The following is a 20,416-nucleotide window of genomic DNA, read 5'->3' as shown; positions in this document are numbered from 1 at the left end:
CAGCTGGTATAAGTCAGGAAACTGAAGCCTTGATTCAGGAAAGCTCTTAAACATATATTTAACTTTAAGCGTGCCGTTTTAAATTTGAGCTCTTTCTTGACTAGGGATGGATTTAAGCAGATGCTTAATTGCTTTTCTGAATTGGGGGCAGAGGTCTGAGGCCAGTCGTTTTCATCTTCAGGTCGATGCACCCACATTTTTTAAATTCAGGTCAAATCCACAGCTTGCCTTTTAGAGCAAGAACTACAATTTAATTTTAAAACTCCCATCTCCCACACAATGGCTACAAAATAAGTAGAAGTGGAGAGACCAGCTTTTCCTTTTGGATAACAACTTAGGATCTCAGTTGTTTGTGGACAAATCACTTGAAGCGGTTTCTTGCTTTACACTGGCGTCATTAGTGGTGCCAAATGAAGCTCAGACAACCAAAATCTGAAATTTTGAAGTTGACAAAAGAGAATTAATTACTGTATCTCAAAAATGTATGCTGGCTGGAAAGGGAATGATATTTTCAGATTTGTCAGAGGCTACTTAAAATTATTGTGAATCTACTTGATACAGATACTCATGCCGTTTTTTTGCATTTTCAGTGAGCTGTGAAATTATTTGCATGTTCAAGGTACTAAAAAGCACATAGGCTAATTAACAAAGACTACATCGGAGAGTTGAAAACCAACAAGGACTGCAAATTATATTGAAACAAATGTTGTTGTCACATGGTTCAAATGGATGCTTTTGCTATTCTGACTGCAGTGATCATTGCTGATACAAATATCCAGTGTATAACTGTGATGGGACCGACACTGAATCAGGGTGGGGAGTGGAGCAATGCTGGTCTAGGGAGGCTGCGCCCCTTAACAAGTGCAACTTGCATAGAGTGTTCTCAGTTCAGGAACAGTTTTAAAAGGACACTATTGCTAGGAGACGGGGGAAATGAGTGTATGTGATACCAGGAAGCCAGGCTGATGCTGAGAGCTGTGTCAAGAGTAGCAACAGCTCTGTGAAGGCTGCTCTAGCCACAGGGACTTGGATTCGCCCCCTTCTTTGGGAGTTGAAAGCTCTGAGAGAGATTTAACTAACTGAACAGGACACTAAGAGACTGAGAAAAGTCTGCTTAGCCTATGATTATGCCCCAAACTAAGGAGCTCCAGACTGTTAGGAAGTGACCTTGGAGAACACATAATTTGGGGTAGCTCAGTAACTAGGCTGGACACTTGGATAACCTCAAGGGCCCTGCTTCAGGACCCAGTGAAGTAGGTGGGCCCAGGTCCCCTACTTTGCACCCTTTCTCCTGCTCCTCTGTTTTGACTGGATTCTGGGGGACCAATCAGAGCACAAGTGGGTGATTGAGACCACAACTGGGGCCCCCTCTGGGATGACTTGACCAACCAAGAGGTATCCACTAGGCCTGATGGTCATCAGAGCTTCCCACTACAGTGACATAAAAACATAGGACAATTTTACAAGAGTAAAGACCTGGTAATGTTTCCTATGTAAGGTTTATTAAAGTCTTTAAACAGGTCACATAGGCCACAACTTTCTTTAGTGTTAGTTATTGATTGAAGAGTTCTGCACAACTGAGATGAAAGCAAGCTGCTCAGCAGAGAATGAAATCCTACACACAACAGGGTAAAGGGATAATTCTTGCAGTGACAACACACTGGTGAAAAATAACTTTTAAGTTTTCAGAGCTCTCGACAAACATTTAACTAGTTAATGTACAATCTGGTGTATATAGAAATATTGAATCTTGTAAATAGAAAAATGTTAAGTCATCTACTCCCTCTCTCTTAAACTTTGCGCAATTGGTTATTTGGGCAAGTTGTCCATTTATGATTTGTTTAATAACAAATTGCACTTCAAACAGATTTAGAAACTTTAACTAATTAAGCTTGAGAATCCTTCTGTGAGATGGGTAAAAATTATTCCAAGTTTATCTATGGAGAAACTGAGGCAAAGCCATAATAACACTTGAATGTTCCCAAGTCTGTGCTGAAACCTGTAGAACATACCCCTTTTTCATTGCTGAAGTGAAGATTTTTCAGGTTGAGGCACACTGCAGAGGACTCTCAGGGCAGTCAGTAACAGCATTGTTGAATACTGTTGGTTTTATGATAGAGAAATGGTTAACTGCTGCCAGAGAGGCTGTCCTATTGCCTTTGAATAAAAAGGCGTATTAGATCTTGTTTTAGCAATAGGACAGAAAATCTTTGGACAGAGGGTAACTGGGTCCAGGTAAGAACAAACAGATGTTGTGCTGATCTGATTTTCAAAAGAATAACAGTCTCTCAGGGTAGTGACAGTAGGTGCAGAGAGAGCTGTAATATCAACTAACCTTTATTTTATGGAGATTGTGGAGGAAGTGGAATATAAATTGTCCTGATCAATATTTACATGTGTACGGCTACTATCAATATGCTATGATTCATACTCAGATGTTTTTTCAAAATGCATCACAAACCTCACCGGACTTTGTCCCCTCTGTTTTGAAGATTAGACAGTATAACCTTTCTGTAAAGTTGTCCTTGGAACTCAAGGAGCTTGATTTCAAGTGACTGATGTAAGACTAATTACTGTATAGTAAACTTCGTACTTCTCGGTTTCATTTTCTTGCTTTATTATTTCACACTTTTTGTCAATTTAACAAGAACCTCTTATTGAGATAAATATTTAATTATGCACGTAACAGCTTCTTTGCTCCAAGAATTTATTGGCAAGATATGATATATTCTGAAATCTGAGTATGTGTGTGGTTGCTGCAGTTTATTTTCACCCTTGCACTTGCAGCAAATTCTGTCGACTATCATAATAAGCTCTGAATAACTTTTTTTTAATTGTAGATTTAAGTTACAAAGCAAATGGTTCTTCTGGCTTATGCAAAACACTTATTTTCTTGTGTAGTGCGGATCAGGGAAAACATTCTGACCAAACCAGAACTATAAAGTTGAGGAAGTAGTATAAAAATCAATAATGTATACTTGGTCTCATGAAGCAATTTGACTTAAAATGATGTTAATTGTGCTTTATTCAAAGTTGCCAGAATAGTTTGAGTAAAAGTAGCAATTATCATTACCTGACCTGTGAACCAAAGAAATCTATTTTTGAATAAGTCAGAAATAATCATCTTAGCAGCAGCAGCACACCAAAAATGCTAAACTGAAATCTATATTTTTATAAAAATCTTGAAAGAAATACCAATAGACTGGTGAAAAAGACTTTTCCTAACAAGAACCCAAATGAAGTTTCAAGAGGAGAGGGATTTGCTGGAGATTAACATCATCTGTTTTGGTCTGTTTCTCACTTCAATTTGAAAAAAAAATGAAAATGGAGGCTTCAGACCTTTGCCTGGTATCTACGTGAGATCCAGATTAATCTCATTTAAGTGCAATAAAAAAATTGTACCATGCTTTAGATGGGTCTTATTCCATAAAGAGAGAGGTGTGAAATAATTCTGTTCTTGTCTTCTTTTGTTTTCAAATTCCTCTTTCCTTGCTAAGATTTTTTTTTTCTTTCCTTATAGTTATGCAGCCCTGATAGCTGACTGGCCTGTGGTGGTTCTAGGCATGTGTACTGTGTTAATAGTGGTGTGTGCATTGGTTGGCATATTAGTTCCAGATCTTCCAGACTTCTCTGATCCTCTGCTGGTAAGTTAGCAACAGTTTCCTGTACTGTCAGATAATTTTCTCGGCTGTACTCTTTTCCCCAACAATAATGGTAAACAGGTAATTTAAGTAGTGTTTGGAGAGCTTGTTACATTGCTTTCCAATACAGATGTGCCCAAACCAAAACCCCAAATCTGAGCACACGTGAGCTTTTAGGACATTTGGGTATGAACTTTGCAGTCCAGACCCAATGATATTTTCACAAGGGCTGAGAAGCTGCTAACAAATGTAGTGAGCCTTATCTAATGAATCCTATGGAAGAGCATAGTAGATCTTACAGTTCCTGGTATTTCTTCTAATGCAAATGTCCTAGCAGATCATGACACCAGAAGAGTGAAGTGGGATACAAAGAGGTGGTTGCACATCAGAGTCTGTTACCCCCTAGATTTGAATTCCAGTACCCAGCAGACAACTATCCAAAGCTTATACATGTCCAACAACTGAATTACTATGCATTTAATATTGTTGTGAATTTGCCCCACACATTAGAACATAGTCACAGAAGACAGGTTCTCTGTCCTGGAGATCATACATTCTAAATTTAGGTTTCGGATTGGGGTGCCAGGATCTGTTAAAGGAAGAGGGAACCTAAGAACCTTTGAGTGATGGAGTCCTATCCATATTGAAGGTCTAAAAGGAATCTTTATCTGAGTCTGATAAACACTGGGGTCAGTTCTTATTTGTTCTGAACCAGCTCAACCATGGATTTAGAACTCTCATGGAAAGAGTTTTACTTGACTACCCTAAAGTACTACAAAGTTACTGTTGTTATATTGCTACTATAATAATGTTCCGCTGCACAGAAAAAATGGAATATAGTAAACTAGTATTTCTTGAAACAGTCAGCAGTCCTTTAAATTGCATTAGTCAAGAAAAATGTTTTCTTTTAAATGGTTCTAAGGCTTTGAGTTATTCTTCTGGGGATGGAGAAAAGACAAGAGACATGCAGAGATAACCAACAGAGATAATTACTCAAGCTACAAAATATTCTGTAATTGAGATAAGTTAGCTCAAACCATTTATCTGCTGAAAATACTAAGAGCCAGTTTACTGATTGGTTAGGCAGTATTGACAATCACTGTTTCTTACTGAAGGTGTGTAACATACATCAGAATTTATAACCACCCTGTAAGTCCTATGCAATTGGTCATTATTGTGTCAAAACATCCTGTTATAAAGCAATCCACCTCTAAACTAGATGTCTGGAGTAACTGAACTTTCTAATTATAGCTGTCCCTCACTTTGATGTTCATGTTTTCCATTCTTCTTTTAAAGCAATGGAATGAAATGTACTAATAAAATTCTGTAATGTTCTGCCTTAGGGTTTCGAGCCAAGAGGGACTGCAATAGGCCAGAGATTGGTCACATGGAATAATATGGTGAAAAACACAGGGTACAAAGCAACATTGGCAAATTATCCTTTTAAATATGCAGATGAACAGGCTAAAAGGTAAGAAATTTTTAATCATGTTATTGTCTCAGCTTGCTGAAATAGAGCCTGCTCCAATGCCTCCTGAAGTCAATGAGTACACTCCCATGGACTTGAAGGGACATTGGATCAGACAATCCCCCCCCCCCCCCCCCCTTATATTCCTTAGGCCTCATGTAGGCTGAAGAGAGGGTTTCATAAAACTTACCCTACCACATAGTGTAACCATTTAAAATGTCTTGTGTTTTCCACTTTGAACTACAAGAAGTGTTAAGATAAAGATAATATGCTTTAAGGTCCCTAGTAGGATAAAAGTGTCATGAATATCTGAGTTATTGAATGTTGAAGTCATATGAGCACTTACATCTATTTTCTCTGGCCAAAGCTAGTAAAATGTGTAAGTAGTTAGGAAACTCCTTTTAAGAATCTTATATTCTGTGTTCAAATAAGATAAAAATGTTTCCTCCATTTTAGTCATCAGGATGACAGATGGTCAGATGATCACTATGAGAGAGAGAAAAGGCAAGCAGATTGGAATTTCCACAAAGACAGCTTTTTCTGCGATATTCCAAGTGAGTGGAATGGTGTTAATAGTAAATCTGAATATTGTGGGAATATTGAATATTCACAGGAAATGTCTCACTATTAGAAAAAAAAAGTCTCGCTCCCTATATTTATGATATGCACCTTTTTCCTCTTTGCATAAGGCTCTGAGAAATTTAGACGAAATCACATTTTAAACTTCATTAGCCATTTCCACCAAGCACTGCACCTCACCTTTTCTTATAGAGCATTTCTTTAAAGGGTTTTGGATTTGGTCTTAGTTGTTGACAATCCTAATTGTTAGTACCTTAACATAATTAGTACAGAAGTAGCACTTAACATACATTAAATACATTAGTAGTGCATTATCTGTACTTCAGCTTAAATCTAAAAACAGAAATTCACTTTTCCTTGTATATTCTTCTAGCAACACTATTTTTAAAGGACATCTGTGAGGTCAAATCTGGCCCAAAATTTAGATTTTATAAAATGTAAGACCAGTGGAAACATTTCCATGAAATTTAAAATATACAGGGGGAAGGCTATTTAAAACAAATAAACATTCCTCTTCATATTTAACCAGCCACATATTTCAGCATTGTGTTAGTAAGCACTTTTTGGACAGGAACCATGTCTTGGTATGTGTGTGTACAGTACTTACCCATGGGCCCCAGTCTTGATCTGGGCCTTCTGGGGCCTACTGCAGTATAAATGTTAATAACAATGCATGAGAACATGAATGTGAAATTGACTAGAAAGTGACTAATTTGTTTCTATTGTCTAAGCTGAGAGAGAGGCAAAAAGTGAATACCAAAGTAGATTTTTATAAAATTCTTTTTTTAACACTATAAGGTCTGTCTTCTAACAAAGGTAAGAAAATTTGGCACAGATCATCCTTTCTCTTTTCATGAGTGGAGATAATTGAGACAAAGCAGATCTCTCCTGAGCAAGAGCAAATGTGGGAGGATCTATCTTGAAATCCATGTGAAAGTTAATACTGCTTGAAGCAGCATTAACTCCTGTAGTCCCATCCATGACAGCATTTACACCATCCCCGGGGACTCAGGCAATGGCAAGATGGTAGCTCTCTCATCTTGGACCCCTTTGCCTTCTTTGTTCCTTGACTTCTCTCCTTGTGTGCCTTTAGGATCAGCAGGATTTGGGAGGCTGTGGCTCACTATTCCTAAGGCATTTAGAAAAGCCTGTCCCATCTTCCGTGACAATTCTGCTTTGTGCACCTTATGCTGGGTTTTTTGGTCTCCTCTACTCATTGACAGTAGGAGAAGATCTGGCTATTTTCTTTTTTTAAAATAGGATTTTTAATCTGATGATGGCTATTGAAATCATTTTTCATAATAGTGCATGTTTTAAAGTTCTACTACAAAACTAGGCAGAACATAGAGCCTTCACCGCTGCCTTCCATCTTTGATGGTCTCTTCCTCTTAACTTCTTCCCATGTCATTTAGATAGCTTTCAGTTCTGCTTCTGTTTTGCACTGCCATGTTATCCTGGGCCTATCTCATCACCTCTTGCCCAGGGAGTTCCAGTCCAATGCCAGACTTGTTGTGTTATTTGAGTCTTTCCTCCATGTATGTCCTAGTCATCTCCATTTTAATTCTGTAATTTCCTCTCCTGTAGGTTTCTGTTGCATCCTCCTCCAGAGTTCATTTGTGATTTTTGTTTTTTGGCCATCTCATACTGAGGATTTGTCCAAAGCAGTTGTTTATGAAAAACTTATTAGTTATTAAGACCTTACTAAGTCTACAAGTTTCAGTGCCATATAGTAAGACTGACTTTACAAAGATGTTAAATGTTCAAATTTTAATTTGGAAGGCAAGAGTTTTGTTTCTTGAGATCTTCTTTAGAGTTACAAAGGCATGTCTGGCTTCCGCTATTCTGGCTTTAGTATCTTCATCTGTTCTACCTGTTGTACTTACAGTGTTTCCAAGATATGTGAATTATTGGACTTCTTCTATGTCTGTCCCTAAATTACACAAAATCAGGCAATATGAAGCCCAAAGTACCATATTGTACTCCAAGGTACTTAAGATTGGTGTGTGTGTAATATGCATTCCTGGTTAGCTAAGCATAAAGTTCTGGTAGCCACTAAGACATTACTCCCTCTTACTTTTATTTGAAACAGCTTTCAGTAACTCAATATTTTAAACTGATAAATTAAGCTTCTTTTACAATGGAATTTGTGTTCATTAGACGTATATAACTTCCAGAATACAGATTTTTTTTTTTAATAAAAAAAGGCCCCAAGGACTTTCCAGAAACTTCAGCTGAAGTCACCAGCCTCTAAAGCAAAGAAATCATTTTATAAATGTCCTTGTAATTATTAATGATATCCCCAAGTGTATTATTTTACTAAGGCAGCCTCTGATTATATCATGTATCCACTACCAATATGCTGTGAATTAAGATAGACCTATAATAGTTTGCTGCTGAGACTTTTCCTTCTTACTTGTCAGATCTGAGAGGGCAGACAATAAGCATGGCTAGACATTTTTAGGATTTCTGAACTGTATAAAATTGAATAAAATAGGAGACTGAAGTTTAGAGAATTCTTTCAGCTTTAAGATGTTGAGGGAGATTGAAGCTCTTACAGGACTCAAGTCTTTCAGATAAAGAGATCATCTCCTCTCTTGAAAAAGGTAGTTTCCCACCTTCAGACAAATATTCTGAAGACGTACAGTTAAAATAATTTTTATCTACTTTTTGAATGATGGGAATCTGTTTTAGTCTCTGATATCAGACATACCTGAGAAATTCATAAACTTTCTTACTATATTTCCAGGTGATCGATACTCACGAGTGGTGTTTACTTCCACAGAAGGAGAGAACTTGTGGAACTTGCATGCAATTAAATCAATGTGCAATGTAGATAATTTGAGGGTAAGTAAAGAAAACCTTTACTCTGCTTAATCCAGATGAAAATATGTATTTGAAACTCCTTGTGCCTTATATCTAACCACTAGATGAAAGCATTTCAAGTTGTTTTCTTGTTGCACAGTAAGCAATCCACAGGCAGGCACTAGTTCAAAAACAATTTTGCCAGATTACAGATCAGAACTTCTGTTTGTGCACCTCAAGTGATCTTCACTAAAGATAAAGCCTATTTCTGTGCTTCAACACTTTCTGTACTGAAGAGTATATTTTATTCTTTTGCAATGTATTTCCTTTCATAATCATACACCAACCTTTTTGTTTCCCAAAGAAGGCAAGGATTTCATTTCTTTGTCCCTTACTTTTATTTCCCTTAAGACAGTCTGTCTGCATCTTTATGTTCTGTATACATCTCTTGCTGTCAGTGGGTCACTTCGCCCTATGAACTCAAAAAAGAATAGCTTGGCATCAGAGACATCAAAGGGACATAAATACAGTTTCTAGGCAAACAGCAAAAGTAATGCAGGCCAGATTGTATAGTTCTGAAATAAAAATTTGCTTCCACCTTAGAACGTGAGAGAATGAAAGAAGACACTTTGTCCCTGTCAACCCGGACTAGTAGATATTTTTTCCATGTTCAGTGTCTATAGGGCCTTGCTCTCATCCCGTAAAGAGTCAAAATGATATAGGCAACAGCCAGCCTAAGGGAATTTAATAGTTGCTCTTGCATGTGTTAGAAGTTAACTGTGCACATAGTTGAGACTGGTGTCTGGTTTCAACTAATAATGGACGTTAACTGACAGAACTAAAAGGCATAATGTATTTGAATATACATCTGAAAAGTATAAGCGTCTCATTCGCTGAAAACACTGTGCTTTAAATTGCAATGCGACTGTAACTTTTCGTAAACTCAGAGACCTGGTGTAGAAAACAACTTAGGCCATATATTTTTCATTTTATCTTAGTAATGCTCAATTGATTTCCTGGGTAGAGGCCCATTATCTTTCCCACCACCAAATAAAATTCCCACCAGCAGTTAACCTAACAAATATGCCATAAGCATTTAACCAGAAATGTTTTTTTAGATTGTGATATTTGATCAAGGATTGATTTTTCAGTATTGTCAGGCAGTCACCTTAACACAGCCAATTTCCTCCCCTTTTTTTTTAGCTGATATTTGCTTACCTAGGATTCTGAGTTTCCCAATATAAGCAGTGAAATATGTTACAACCAGTAGTGTCAAGAAATGAATCTCACTGAAATTTAGATTAACAAAATCAAGAAGACAGTGAAAAGAAAAGGAGGACTTGTGGCACCTTAGAGACTAACAAATTTATTTGAGCATAAGCTTTCGTGAGCTACAGCTCACTTCATCAGAGGCATTCAGTGGAAAATACAGTGGGGAGATTTTATATACACAGAGAACATGAAACAATGGGTGTTACCATACACACTGTAACGAGAGTGATCAGGTAAGGTGAGCTATTACCAGCAGGAGAGAGAGAGAGAGAGAGAGAAAAAAAGAAAAGGGGGGAAAAAAAACAAAACACTTTTGTAGTGATAATCAAGGTGGGCCATTTCCAGCAGTTGACAAGAACTGTATGAGGAACAGTAGGAGGGGGAAATAAACATGGGGTAATAGTTTTACTTTGTGTAATGACACAACCACTCCCAGTCTTTATTCAAGCCTAATGTAATGATGTCCAGTTTGCAAATTAATTCCAATTCAGCCATCTCTCGTTGGAGTCTGCTTTTGAAGTTTTTTGTTGAAGAATTGTGACCTTTAGGTCTGTAATCGAGTGACCAGAGAGATTGAGGTTTTCTCCGACTGGTTTTTGAATGTTATAATTCTTGATGTCTGATTTGTGTCCATTTATTCTTTTACGTAGAGACTGTCCAGTTTGGCCAATGTACATGGCAGAGGGGCATTGCTGGCACATGATGGCATATATCACATTGGTAGATGTGCAGGTGAACGAGCCTCTGATAGTGTGGCTGATGTGATTAGGCCCTATGATGGTGTCCCCTGAATAGATATGTGGACACAGTTGGCAATGGGCTTTGTTGCAAGGGTAGGTTCCTGGGTTAGTGTTTTTGTTGTGTGGTTGCTGGTGGGTATTTGCTTCAGGTTGGGGGGCTGTCTGTAAGCAAGGACTGGCCTATCTCCCAAGATCTGTGAGAGTGATGGGTCGTCCTTCAGGATAGGTTGTAGATCCTTGATGATGCGCTGGAGAGGTTTTAGTTGGGGGCTGAAGGTGACTGCTAGTGGCATTCTGTTTATTTTCTTTGTTGGGCCTGTCCTGTAGTAGGTAACTTCTGGGTACTCTTCTGGCTCTGTCAGTCTGTTTCTTCACTTCAGCAGGTGGGTATTGTAGTTGTAAGAACACTTGATAGAGATCTTGTCGGTGTTTGTCTCTGTCTGAGGGGTTGGAGCAAATGCGGTTGTATCCTAGAGGTTGGCTATAGACGATGGATCATGTGGTGTGGTCTGGATGAAAGCTGGAGGCATGTAGGTAAATATAGCGGTCAGTAGGTTTCCGGTATAGGGTGGTGGTTATGTGACCATCGCTTATTAGCACTGTAGTGTCCAGGAAGTGGATCTCTTGTGTGGACTGGTCCAGGCTGAGGTTGATGGTGGGATGGAAACTGTTGAAATCATGGTGGAATTCCTCAAGGGCTTCTTTTCCATGGGTCCAGATGATGAAGATGTATCAATGTAACGCAAGTAGAGTAGGAGCGTTAGGGGACGACAGCTGAGGAAGCGTTGTTCTAAGTCAGCCATAAAAATGTTGGCATACTGTGGGGCCATGTGGGTACCCACAGCAGTGCTGCTTATTTGAAGGTATACATTGTCCCCAAATGTGAAATACTTATGGGTGAGGACAAAGTCACAAAGTTCAGCCACCAGGTTTGCCGTGATGTTACCGGGGATACTGTTCCTGATGTCTTGTAGTCCATCTTTGTGTGGAATATTGGTATAAAGAGCTTCTGCATACATAGTGGCTAGGATGGTGTTTTCAGGAAGATCACCGATGGATTGTAGTTTCCTCAGGAAGTCAGTGGTGTCTCAATTGCTACAAAAGGTTTTTTCTCTCCTGCTGATAATAGCTTACCTTACCTGATCACGCTCGTTACAGTATGTATGGTAACACCCATTGTTTCATGTTCTCTGTGTATATAAAATCTCCCCACTGTATTTTCCATTGCATGCATCCGATGAAGTGAGCTGTAGCTCACAAAAGCTTATGCTCAAATAAATTTGTTAGTCTCTAAGGTGCCACAAGTACTCCTGTTCTTTTTGCAGATACAGACTAACACGGCTGCTACTCTGAAAGAAGACAGTGGTTTCCTATAGTCACTCCCAATTTTTGAGGATTTCTGGAGTCATAGCAGTGACTTGGAAGTTAAGATGTGAAGTTATATTTTATTTGTATGTGACACTTAAACATAAAGGACTAATTCTAAATGCGATCTAAGTGCTAGTCTGTGAACGTCCACATAGACAGCTGTTTCAAATAAATGCCACTCATCATTGTCCAGTTCAGGGCACAGCATATTTGTGTCATAAATTAAAAGGAAACACATTTTTGGATAAATAAATGAAGACAGCTTGCTACATCTGAAGGATAATTTTGTGGAGCTTGTATTGTTACTGAGGAAGTTACCTTTTTATCGTCAATATACCTTGAAATTTTAGAATTTATTATATCAAATACTACTTTTTTAAAAGTCCTGATTGCCAAAGAGTAGTGAACCCTTCTCAAGGGAGAATAAGAGGAGGCTACTTTGAAGAAAAAGCACCATATAGTAAGCCATGAAAAACATCTCTCCCTTAAAAAACAAACAAACCACTACTTAAGTACTAGGATCATGGAAGCTTTAGCAGTGTCTGTAGATATTTTATATAGGATATTTGTAGCAGATCAAACGTTTTGGACAAGAGATCTTTTTCTTGTAACCTTGATTTGTAGTTAAGCATTCAATCATCAAGCAGTGAGCTGGAGAGCACAATTGCATGTAGCAAGGTGGTGGTGTAGCTAGCTAGTTAGTTGGATTTACAATTTGATAAGAACGAATGTTGTAATTTTTACCTGTCTATATGCACAGTACTTTTAATTAAAAATTAGTTAAACCAGATGCCAGTTGCTTAGACAATCTGGACGAAAACTTGTTTTCATAACAAAATTGCTTCTAAATGGCTCGTGCTATTGCTTAAGCCATATAGAAATGTTACTCCTTTTCGAGCACCTCCTGGATCTCATGAGGTGCTTAGATGTACCCTGCTTTCAATTGCTATGTTCTTTTGCTGGTATTTGACCTCCTGGAGTGGATGCTGACTTGTGCTGTAACTAGTCTCAAGAAATTGGTATGCTTTTTGACCTTTAGTCTTTGTTAGACTCTCTTCTGTTGGCTATAGTTCACTTATTAAATTCATGCCTGATTAAGGGTGCCAGTTCTGCTTTCATTGAAATCAGTGGCAAAACTTTCATTAAATTCAATGGTAGCAAAACTAGGCAGTACATATTCTGGAATTTTGCAAGTTAAGTTGAAGTGCCAACTTAAGGTTTCATATATTTTACTCTTGATATGTAGGATTTCTGTGCCAAACTATTATTTGCAATAATATGAGCTATCTGTATAAATCCCCTGCACATCAATAGAAGAAGGGATCTCTAAAATCGTATTTCCAGCTGCTTAGCATTTAAACACAGAAACTATCTTGGGAAAAATAACAACTTTAACCATCTGGTTTACTAATACTTAGGGCGCCGTCCTGCAACTGCTCAGCACGTGGCATTCTCATAAACTTCAATGAAAATTCCACATGCAGACTGGCTACAGGATCAGGCCCCTAATTTTTAACTAGAATTAGAGAAGTCCTTTTCTTCCCACATCAATTACAGGAAGCTTTCCTTACTATCTGTATGCTTCTATTTTTCATAAACTTCAAAGATTCCAAATATAGGAGCACAAGCCTACATCACCAGGCAGATCCATTTGCCAAGCTGACGTGCCCTTGTAGGTAGTAGACATGCAGAATGCACAACTTCACTTCTTTAAATATCCCAGTAACAAATGGAGATGTTGCCAGTGACACAGCTGGTCTGGCAAGTACCAACTAACCTTGGCAATATCTTTTGATTAGCCAACAAAGTAGGGCCTAATCCTGCAATGCTAATGTTTTGTAAATAATGTTTTTGCATAGTGCTTTTAAAAGTTATTCCAGGCTAAATTTTGTTTCCAAGTTTCAGCTGCCAGTTTGTGTTACTTGATCTTTGGCAACAGTTACTTTACCAGCATTTATAGCTTGCAGCGAGTATTGAAGAATAACATATAAGCTTCATTGTCCCATCTTGAACCTGACTATGTAGAGAGGACAATGCAATCCTTTCCTCCCAGTTGGCTTGGCTGACCCAGAGCTTGCATGTTACATCCTCATAGGATAAATCTGGAGATGTGCCATGAAAAATACAGATATGCTATTCCAGTGCTTCCTTTTATTTATTAGGTTGTTCATTTTTCCCTGAGTTTGCATGTTTGAGTATATTTATCTGGAAACAATCAAATGTGAATTATCCTGTTTTTATGGAATGTCAGGTCATTCTTGTTCAGGAATTGTTTGACAGTCATAGAATATCAGGGTTGGAAGGGACCTCAGGAGGTCATCTAGTCCAACCCCCTGCTTAAAGCAGGACCAATCCCCAATTTTTGGCCCACATCCCTAAATGCCCCCCTCAAGATTGAACTCACAACCCTGGGTTTAGCAGGCCAATGCTCAAACCACTGAGCTATCCCATCATGACAATCCTCAAATTGTGGGTTTTGTCTGTGCTACAAGTGATCACTGATGATAACCTAGTGTAATAAATAAGAAGTAGTATGTCTTATATTTAGCTGATCTGAAATCTGCATGGATAAAGGTTTCAGGGCCCAGTCCTGTAAACACGTAGGCATATGTGTAACGTCACTCACTTGAATGGTCCCAGTGAATGAAGTTATGCCCATTCTGGAGTGTTTGGAAGATTGGTTCCAATTCATTGTTCTTTCCAAGCCAGGAGTTTGGACTAGCAGCATGTGCATGGAATCTGGGAGTCTTAAATTCGTCAAGCCCTTATTTAGCTTTTAGGCTTTGTCTACTTGGGAAAATTTTACTGATTTAACTATATTAAGTAAGAAACTGATGTATTTAAATCAGTACAACCCTCTTTTTGGACACTCTTACTTTGGTTGAAGAGTTCTTCATATTGATTTAACTTAAGTCAGTTCCTTACCAGTTTAAGTTAAATCAGTATGAGGCACTTCTTAAACTGAAATAAGAGTTTCTACACTGAGGAAGCTAATTTAACTGATTTTACTAAATCAGTTTCTCAATCTAAGTAGTTAAATGGGTATAATTTCATAGGCAGACAAGGCTTTGGAGTCATTCAGAGGAAAAGTCAGCCAGGTGCAGAAAGGCAAAACTCATGTACAAAGTGGGCTGTAGAAGGGAGCTTAGGTTACATAGCTTCTTATCCTGGAGCTGTCCCATCCGCTTGTGCTACAGTGCCAGGAGAAGTCCCTATAGCTTCTAGGATCATCTTTATGTGGTCTCAGGAGGGGTGAGGAATACATTGGAACCAACCTCCTGGGCAACTGATTAGTTTAAAAAAAAACATTGGGGAACATTAGAGGGAAAGAGTGCACCTCAGTTGCTTCATCTTCAGGCAGAAGTACTAGAAGAAGGCTTCTGGAGTGAGGTTCTGGAACAGCCTTCCAGTAGGAATAGTGTGGGCAACCTAATCGGGTTTAAGATGGAATTTGATGAATTTATGAATGGGATTATATAACAGGGTTGCCTGTGATAGCAGGAGACTGGACTCAATAACCAGAAGGTTCCTTCCAATCCTGTGTTCTAATGTACTAGACTGTAGTGGCTAATGTAAAATATTCTTAAAATTTCTGAGCATATGGGCCTGATTGTCATATCACTCCTACTAGTTTTTACACTTTTGGGACTCTGAACTTCTGTGGAGGGTCTCCTGATTTACCTTGATATATGTGAGAGGAGAATCAGGGCCTATGTGTACATGTGCTTAAAAAATTTAAGTATTGGCACAGAATTCCATGAGTGTCACTTTCACCCCTCCTGGATGAACCTGTCTGTGAATTATTTGAAATTTAAAAATTAAATGCAAAGCAGCCATTTTAAATGGCTTTTGCCCTATGTTCTAATCCTGTGTCTGTCTCTACACAGATAAGATCTCATTCCCAATTTGGTGATCTCTGCCAGAGGACCACTGCTGCTTCATGCTGTCCCAGCTGGACGCTGGGCAACTATATTGCCATTCTAAACAACAGATCGTCATGTCAAAAAATTGTAGAACGAGATGTTTCTCACACCCTAAAGCTGCTTCGTACATGTGCCAAGTACTACTACAATGGAACCCTGGGGCCAGATTGCTGGGATGTGGCAGCCAAAAGGAAGGACCAGCTCAAGTGTACAAATGTGCCTCGTAAATGTACAAAGTACAATGCTGTTTACCAGATTCTGCACTATCTAGTGGACAAAGATTTTCTAAGCCCAAAGACTGCTGACTACGTCTTGCCAGCTTTAAAGTACAGCATGCTCTTCTCTCCAACAGAAAAAGGAGAAAGCATGATGAACATTTACCTGGATAATTTTGAGAACTGGAACTCTTCTGATGGTATAACGACCATCACGGGGATTGAGTTTGGAATAAAACATAGTTTGTTTCAAGATTACCTATTAATGGATACTGTGTATCCTGCCATAGCCATTGTCATTGTTCTCTTAGTCATGTGTGTGTACACGAAGTCCATGTTTATCACGCTGATGACCATGTTTGCAATAATTAGTTCCTTGATTGTATCTTACTTTCTTTATCGTGTAGTATTTAATTTTGAGTTTTTCCCTTTTATGAACCTCACTGCATTAATTATTCTTGTTGGAATTGGCGCAGATGATGCTTTTGTCCTGTGTGATGTTTGGAACTACACAAAATTTGATAAATCTCATGCTGATACTTCTGAGACAGTCAGCATCACCTTGCAACATGCTGCTCTTTCCATGTTTGTAACCAGTTTTACCACCGCGGCTGCCTTCTATGCTAATTACGTCAGCAATATTACAGCAATCCAATGTTTTGGTGTTTACGCTGGCACTGCCATATTGGTGAATTATGTTTTAATGGTAACATGGTTACCAGCAGTAGTTGTGTTACATGAACGGTATCTTCTCAATATATTCACTTGCTTCAAAAAACCTCAGCAGCGGGTCTATAGCAACCAAGGCTGCTGCACAGTGTTGTGCCAAGTGTGCCACAAGATTATTTTTGCAGTCTCAGAAGCATCCAGGATATTTTTTGAAAAAGTCTTGCCATGCATCGTTATCAAGTTTCGATATATTTGGCTGTTCTGGTTCCTTGCTTTAACTGTAGGTGGAGCATATATTGTATGTGTTAATCCAAAAATGAAATTACCATCACTGGAGCTCTCTGAGTTTCAAGTGTTTAGGTCTTCTCACCCTTTTGAACGCTATGATGCTGAGTACAAAAAGCTTTTTATGTTTGAACGTGTCCACCATGGAGAGGAACTCCACATGCCAATTACAGTAATCTGGGGCATCTCTCCTGAAGATAATGGAGATCCTCTAAATCCTAAAAGTAAAGGAAAGCTGAAACTAGACAGCAGTTTTAATATTGCAAGCCCAGCTTCACAAGTCTGGATTTTACATTTTTGCCAGAAGTTAAGAAATCAAACATTTTATTACCAAACTGAAGAACAAGACTTTGCAAGCTGCTTTATTGAGACATTTAAGCAGTGGATGGAAAATCAGGACTGTGATGAGCCAGCTCTTTATCCCTGCTGCAGCCACTGGAGGTTTCCATACAAACAAGAAGTTTTTGAGTTATGCATCAAGAGGGCCATCATGGAGTTAGAAAGAAGCACTGGGTACCATTTGTACAGCAAAACCCCAGGGCCTCGCTTTGACATAAATGATACTATCAGGGCTGTTGTACTGGAGTTCCAAAGCACTTATCTCTTCACACTGGCTTATGAGAGAATGCATCAGTTCTACAGAGAGGTGGATTCATGGATTTCAAATGAGCTTCGTTCTGCTCCTGAGGGTCTTGGCAATGGATGGTTTGTGAGTAATTTAGAGTTCTATGACCTCCAGGACAGTCTTTCTGATGGTACTCTGATTGCCATGGGTCTTTCAGTTGCTGTTGCATTTAGTGTAATGCTACTTACAACTTGGAATATAATTATAAGCCTTTATGCAATAGTTTCAATAGCTGGAACTATATTTGTTACTGTTGGTTCTCTGGTTCTTCTTGGATGGGAGCTAAATGTGTTAGAGTCTGTTACTATTTCTGTAGCTGTTGGCTTATCTGTGGACTTTGCTGTTCACTACGGAGTTGCTTACCGCTTAGCTCCTGATCCAGACCGAGAAGGAAAAGTCATCTTCTCTCTAAGCCGCATGGGCTCTGCAATTGCAATGGCTGCCTTGACCACATTTGTGGCTGGAGCAATGATGATGCCTTCCACGGTCTTAGCATACACCCAACTTGGCACCTTCATGATGCTTATAATGTGCATTAGTTGGGCTTTTGCAACCTTCTTTTTCCAATGCATGTGCCGTTGCCTTGGACCTCAAGGCACTTGTGGCCAGATTCCTCTGCCAAAAAAATTGCAATGCAATGTCTTCTCCCAAGCTTTGTCAGGAAGCCAAGGAGACCAGGGACAAAACAAAGCACATCTTGCCAACACATTTCAGTTGGATTCCGGAGGGCAAAAAATAGAAATGGAGCAGGAGCATTATGAGTTAGAGCCTCTGGCATCACATACCAGTAATTGTAATTCATCAGAGAAAGTAAGTTATGAAGAAACCCACATCTGCTCAGAACTTTTCAATGGCAGACCCCCAAATGCATGCACGTCTGTGCATTCAGCATATAACAGTGAATTGAATAAAAGCATCAAAAATGAAGCTGGTTCAACCCTGGTACAGCCATGTGTCGACCAGCATACCATGTGCCCCCTCTCCTCTCAGAACAGGCAGTGTAGCTGTCCAGATGCATATAGACAGTTAAGTGACACTTTGTGCTACCAATGTGCCCCGTCATCTGGTAATGTTGTGCAGGTCCAAAACTCTGTGTCTCCTGTAAATGTTTTACAGCAAGCTGTTGAAAGCTTTGTTCCCCCAGTCCAACATGTGCTCCATTGCAGTTGTCTTCAGGGGAGACTGAAAAGACCCACGATGCAGAACTCTCTGCCTAGAAATTTTTTTCTGCATTCAGTACAGCAGTTTCAAACACATGAAAGAATAAACAGGAGAGATGCAGCTAGTCTTCAGAATACAGAGGAGAGTGTAAGAACTCTTCCAAAGGTGACCAGCTCCTCACTGTTTATCTGCAGAAGTGCTGGTTCTCTTATAAAACCTTGTTCTGAAGCTGAAAATAATGTATCAAGTAACCAAAAGGGACTCTGTAAAAACAAAGACAAGTGTGATTTAAGGGGTACAGCAGTAAATGGAAATGAAGACAAGCGAACTTCAGTATCAAAGCAGAAGATAACTGAAATCAAGATAGATCCGAATTCATCGCAAACTGACCAACTTTTGAAGGCTGATCAAAATGATCAGAAACACATACTGAACAGTACAGTGAGAGAGGCTGAGTATGAGTTTTGCCCTGAAAATACACAATATTGTAACAGAACTATAACAGTGAAGTGCAATTCTGCTGACAGTCGAATGCCAAACATTGAAGCCAATGTACCTGCTCTGTTAACGCATCCAGAACTTTCCAATGAAAGTTTGTTAATAAAAACGCTATAATAAATCTTACATTTGGCAATCCTGTCTCTTTTTAAATTAATTTCATTAAAAAACAAAACTCTGGATAAAACAAATGATAATTTATATTTTAGCACCATTTTGAAATGGAAAATATATTTTACCGAACAATGAACATTTGTAAATTGTAAAAAACCCATTACTGTGTAATGAAACCTGATGTTGTTGAGAATGACTTTCTGTAAGTAGTAAGAGGGCTTACACTTAATTTAGTTTTTGTCCCAGATATTTGAGTCTGAGTTCTCCTTTCCCCACCATGCTGAAAAATAAAGCATTCCAAAGAGAGTGTCCCCTTTCTGAGACCACGACTTAGGAGATTTGATGAAATTTGGAGGGAAGGGGATTCTGCCATATTGTCCAAGTATACTCCCTACTCTATTCCTTTGCTTTCTTAGCAGTCTTACAGGAGGTATGAATGATTCAAATCTAATCAGCCTTTCTACTGAGCACAATGCTGGCACCTGAAAGAGGAGGAGTTGCCATGGTTGTTTTTGAACCAAGATCTCCTGTAGCCCATGTTCTCAGTGTGTTCAGTTGGGAGTATGTTTCATTGTTAATGTGATATTATAATGAAATGAGAAAAGCAGCCTCTTTGGAGGTCAACAGAGAGAGAGAGATACACTGGACTGCCATTACTAGATATATATGCCGTACAGTAGAACCCATTTAAAACTGGCCATTAGTGACAGTTACTATATAGAGACCTCTTAAGGATATAGGTAAACAGTGGTAACCTTAATTCAGATGGGAACTGGAAAATGGCTACTTTTTAATGACAATAGCAGAGAAATCATATATGTAATTTTATATTAAAATCAGGAGTGAAAGGCCTTCCAATATAGTATTTTTTCACTGAGTACTGTACAAGTTGGAAGTGAAACCTCTGCAGATGAAGCACCGTTGGTAACTATGTTATAGTCTTGTTGATGGTAGACTGGAGGAGGTCAAGTCAAAAAGGCTTTAAACAATTATGTTTTTATTTCACATTGAGGTTTGCTTACCCAAAGGAGTTCCAAACCTGACATAATTACAAAT

At 38.8% G+C, this 20,416-nt stretch overlaps 1 protein-coding gene across 27 annotated transcripts in view; it reads left to right on the top strand.

Annotated features, from left to right (window-relative positions):
- Positions 1-19,372, top strand: part of DISP1 (dispatched RND transporter family member 1) — a 161,392-nt gene extending 142,020 nt beyond the window's left edge. For all 27 annotated transcript variants that reach the window (XM_073338808.2, XM_073338798.2, XM_073338799.2 and 24 more), the window contains 5 exons: positions 3,521-3,644; positions 4,985-5,112; positions 5,566-5,663; positions 8,435-8,532; positions 15,758-19,372. In XM_073338808.2, the coding sequence (XP_073194909.2) occupies positions 3,521-3,644; positions 4,985-5,112; positions 5,566-5,663; positions 8,435-8,532; positions 15,758-19,363 (4,054 nt within the window). In that variant the 3' untranslated portion in view covers positions 19,364-19,372. The remainder of the gene's footprint in view (positions 1-3,520; positions 3,645-4,984; positions 5,113-5,565; positions 5,664-8,434; positions 8,533-15,757) is intronic.
- The last annotated feature ends 1,044 nt before the right edge of the window (positions 19,373-20,416 follow it).

The sequence above is a fragment of the Lepidochelys kempii genome, chromosome 3 (assembly GCF_965140285.1).
Source record: "Lepidochelys kempii isolate rLepKem1 chromosome 3, rLepKem1.hap1, whole genome shotgun sequence".
Lineage (NCBI taxonomy): Eukaryota > Metazoa > Chordata > Testudines > Cheloniidae > Lepidochelys > Lepidochelys kempii.
The sequence above is the reverse complement of the archived record's forward strand: the minus strand, read 5'-3'. Positions and strand labels throughout refer to the sequence as shown.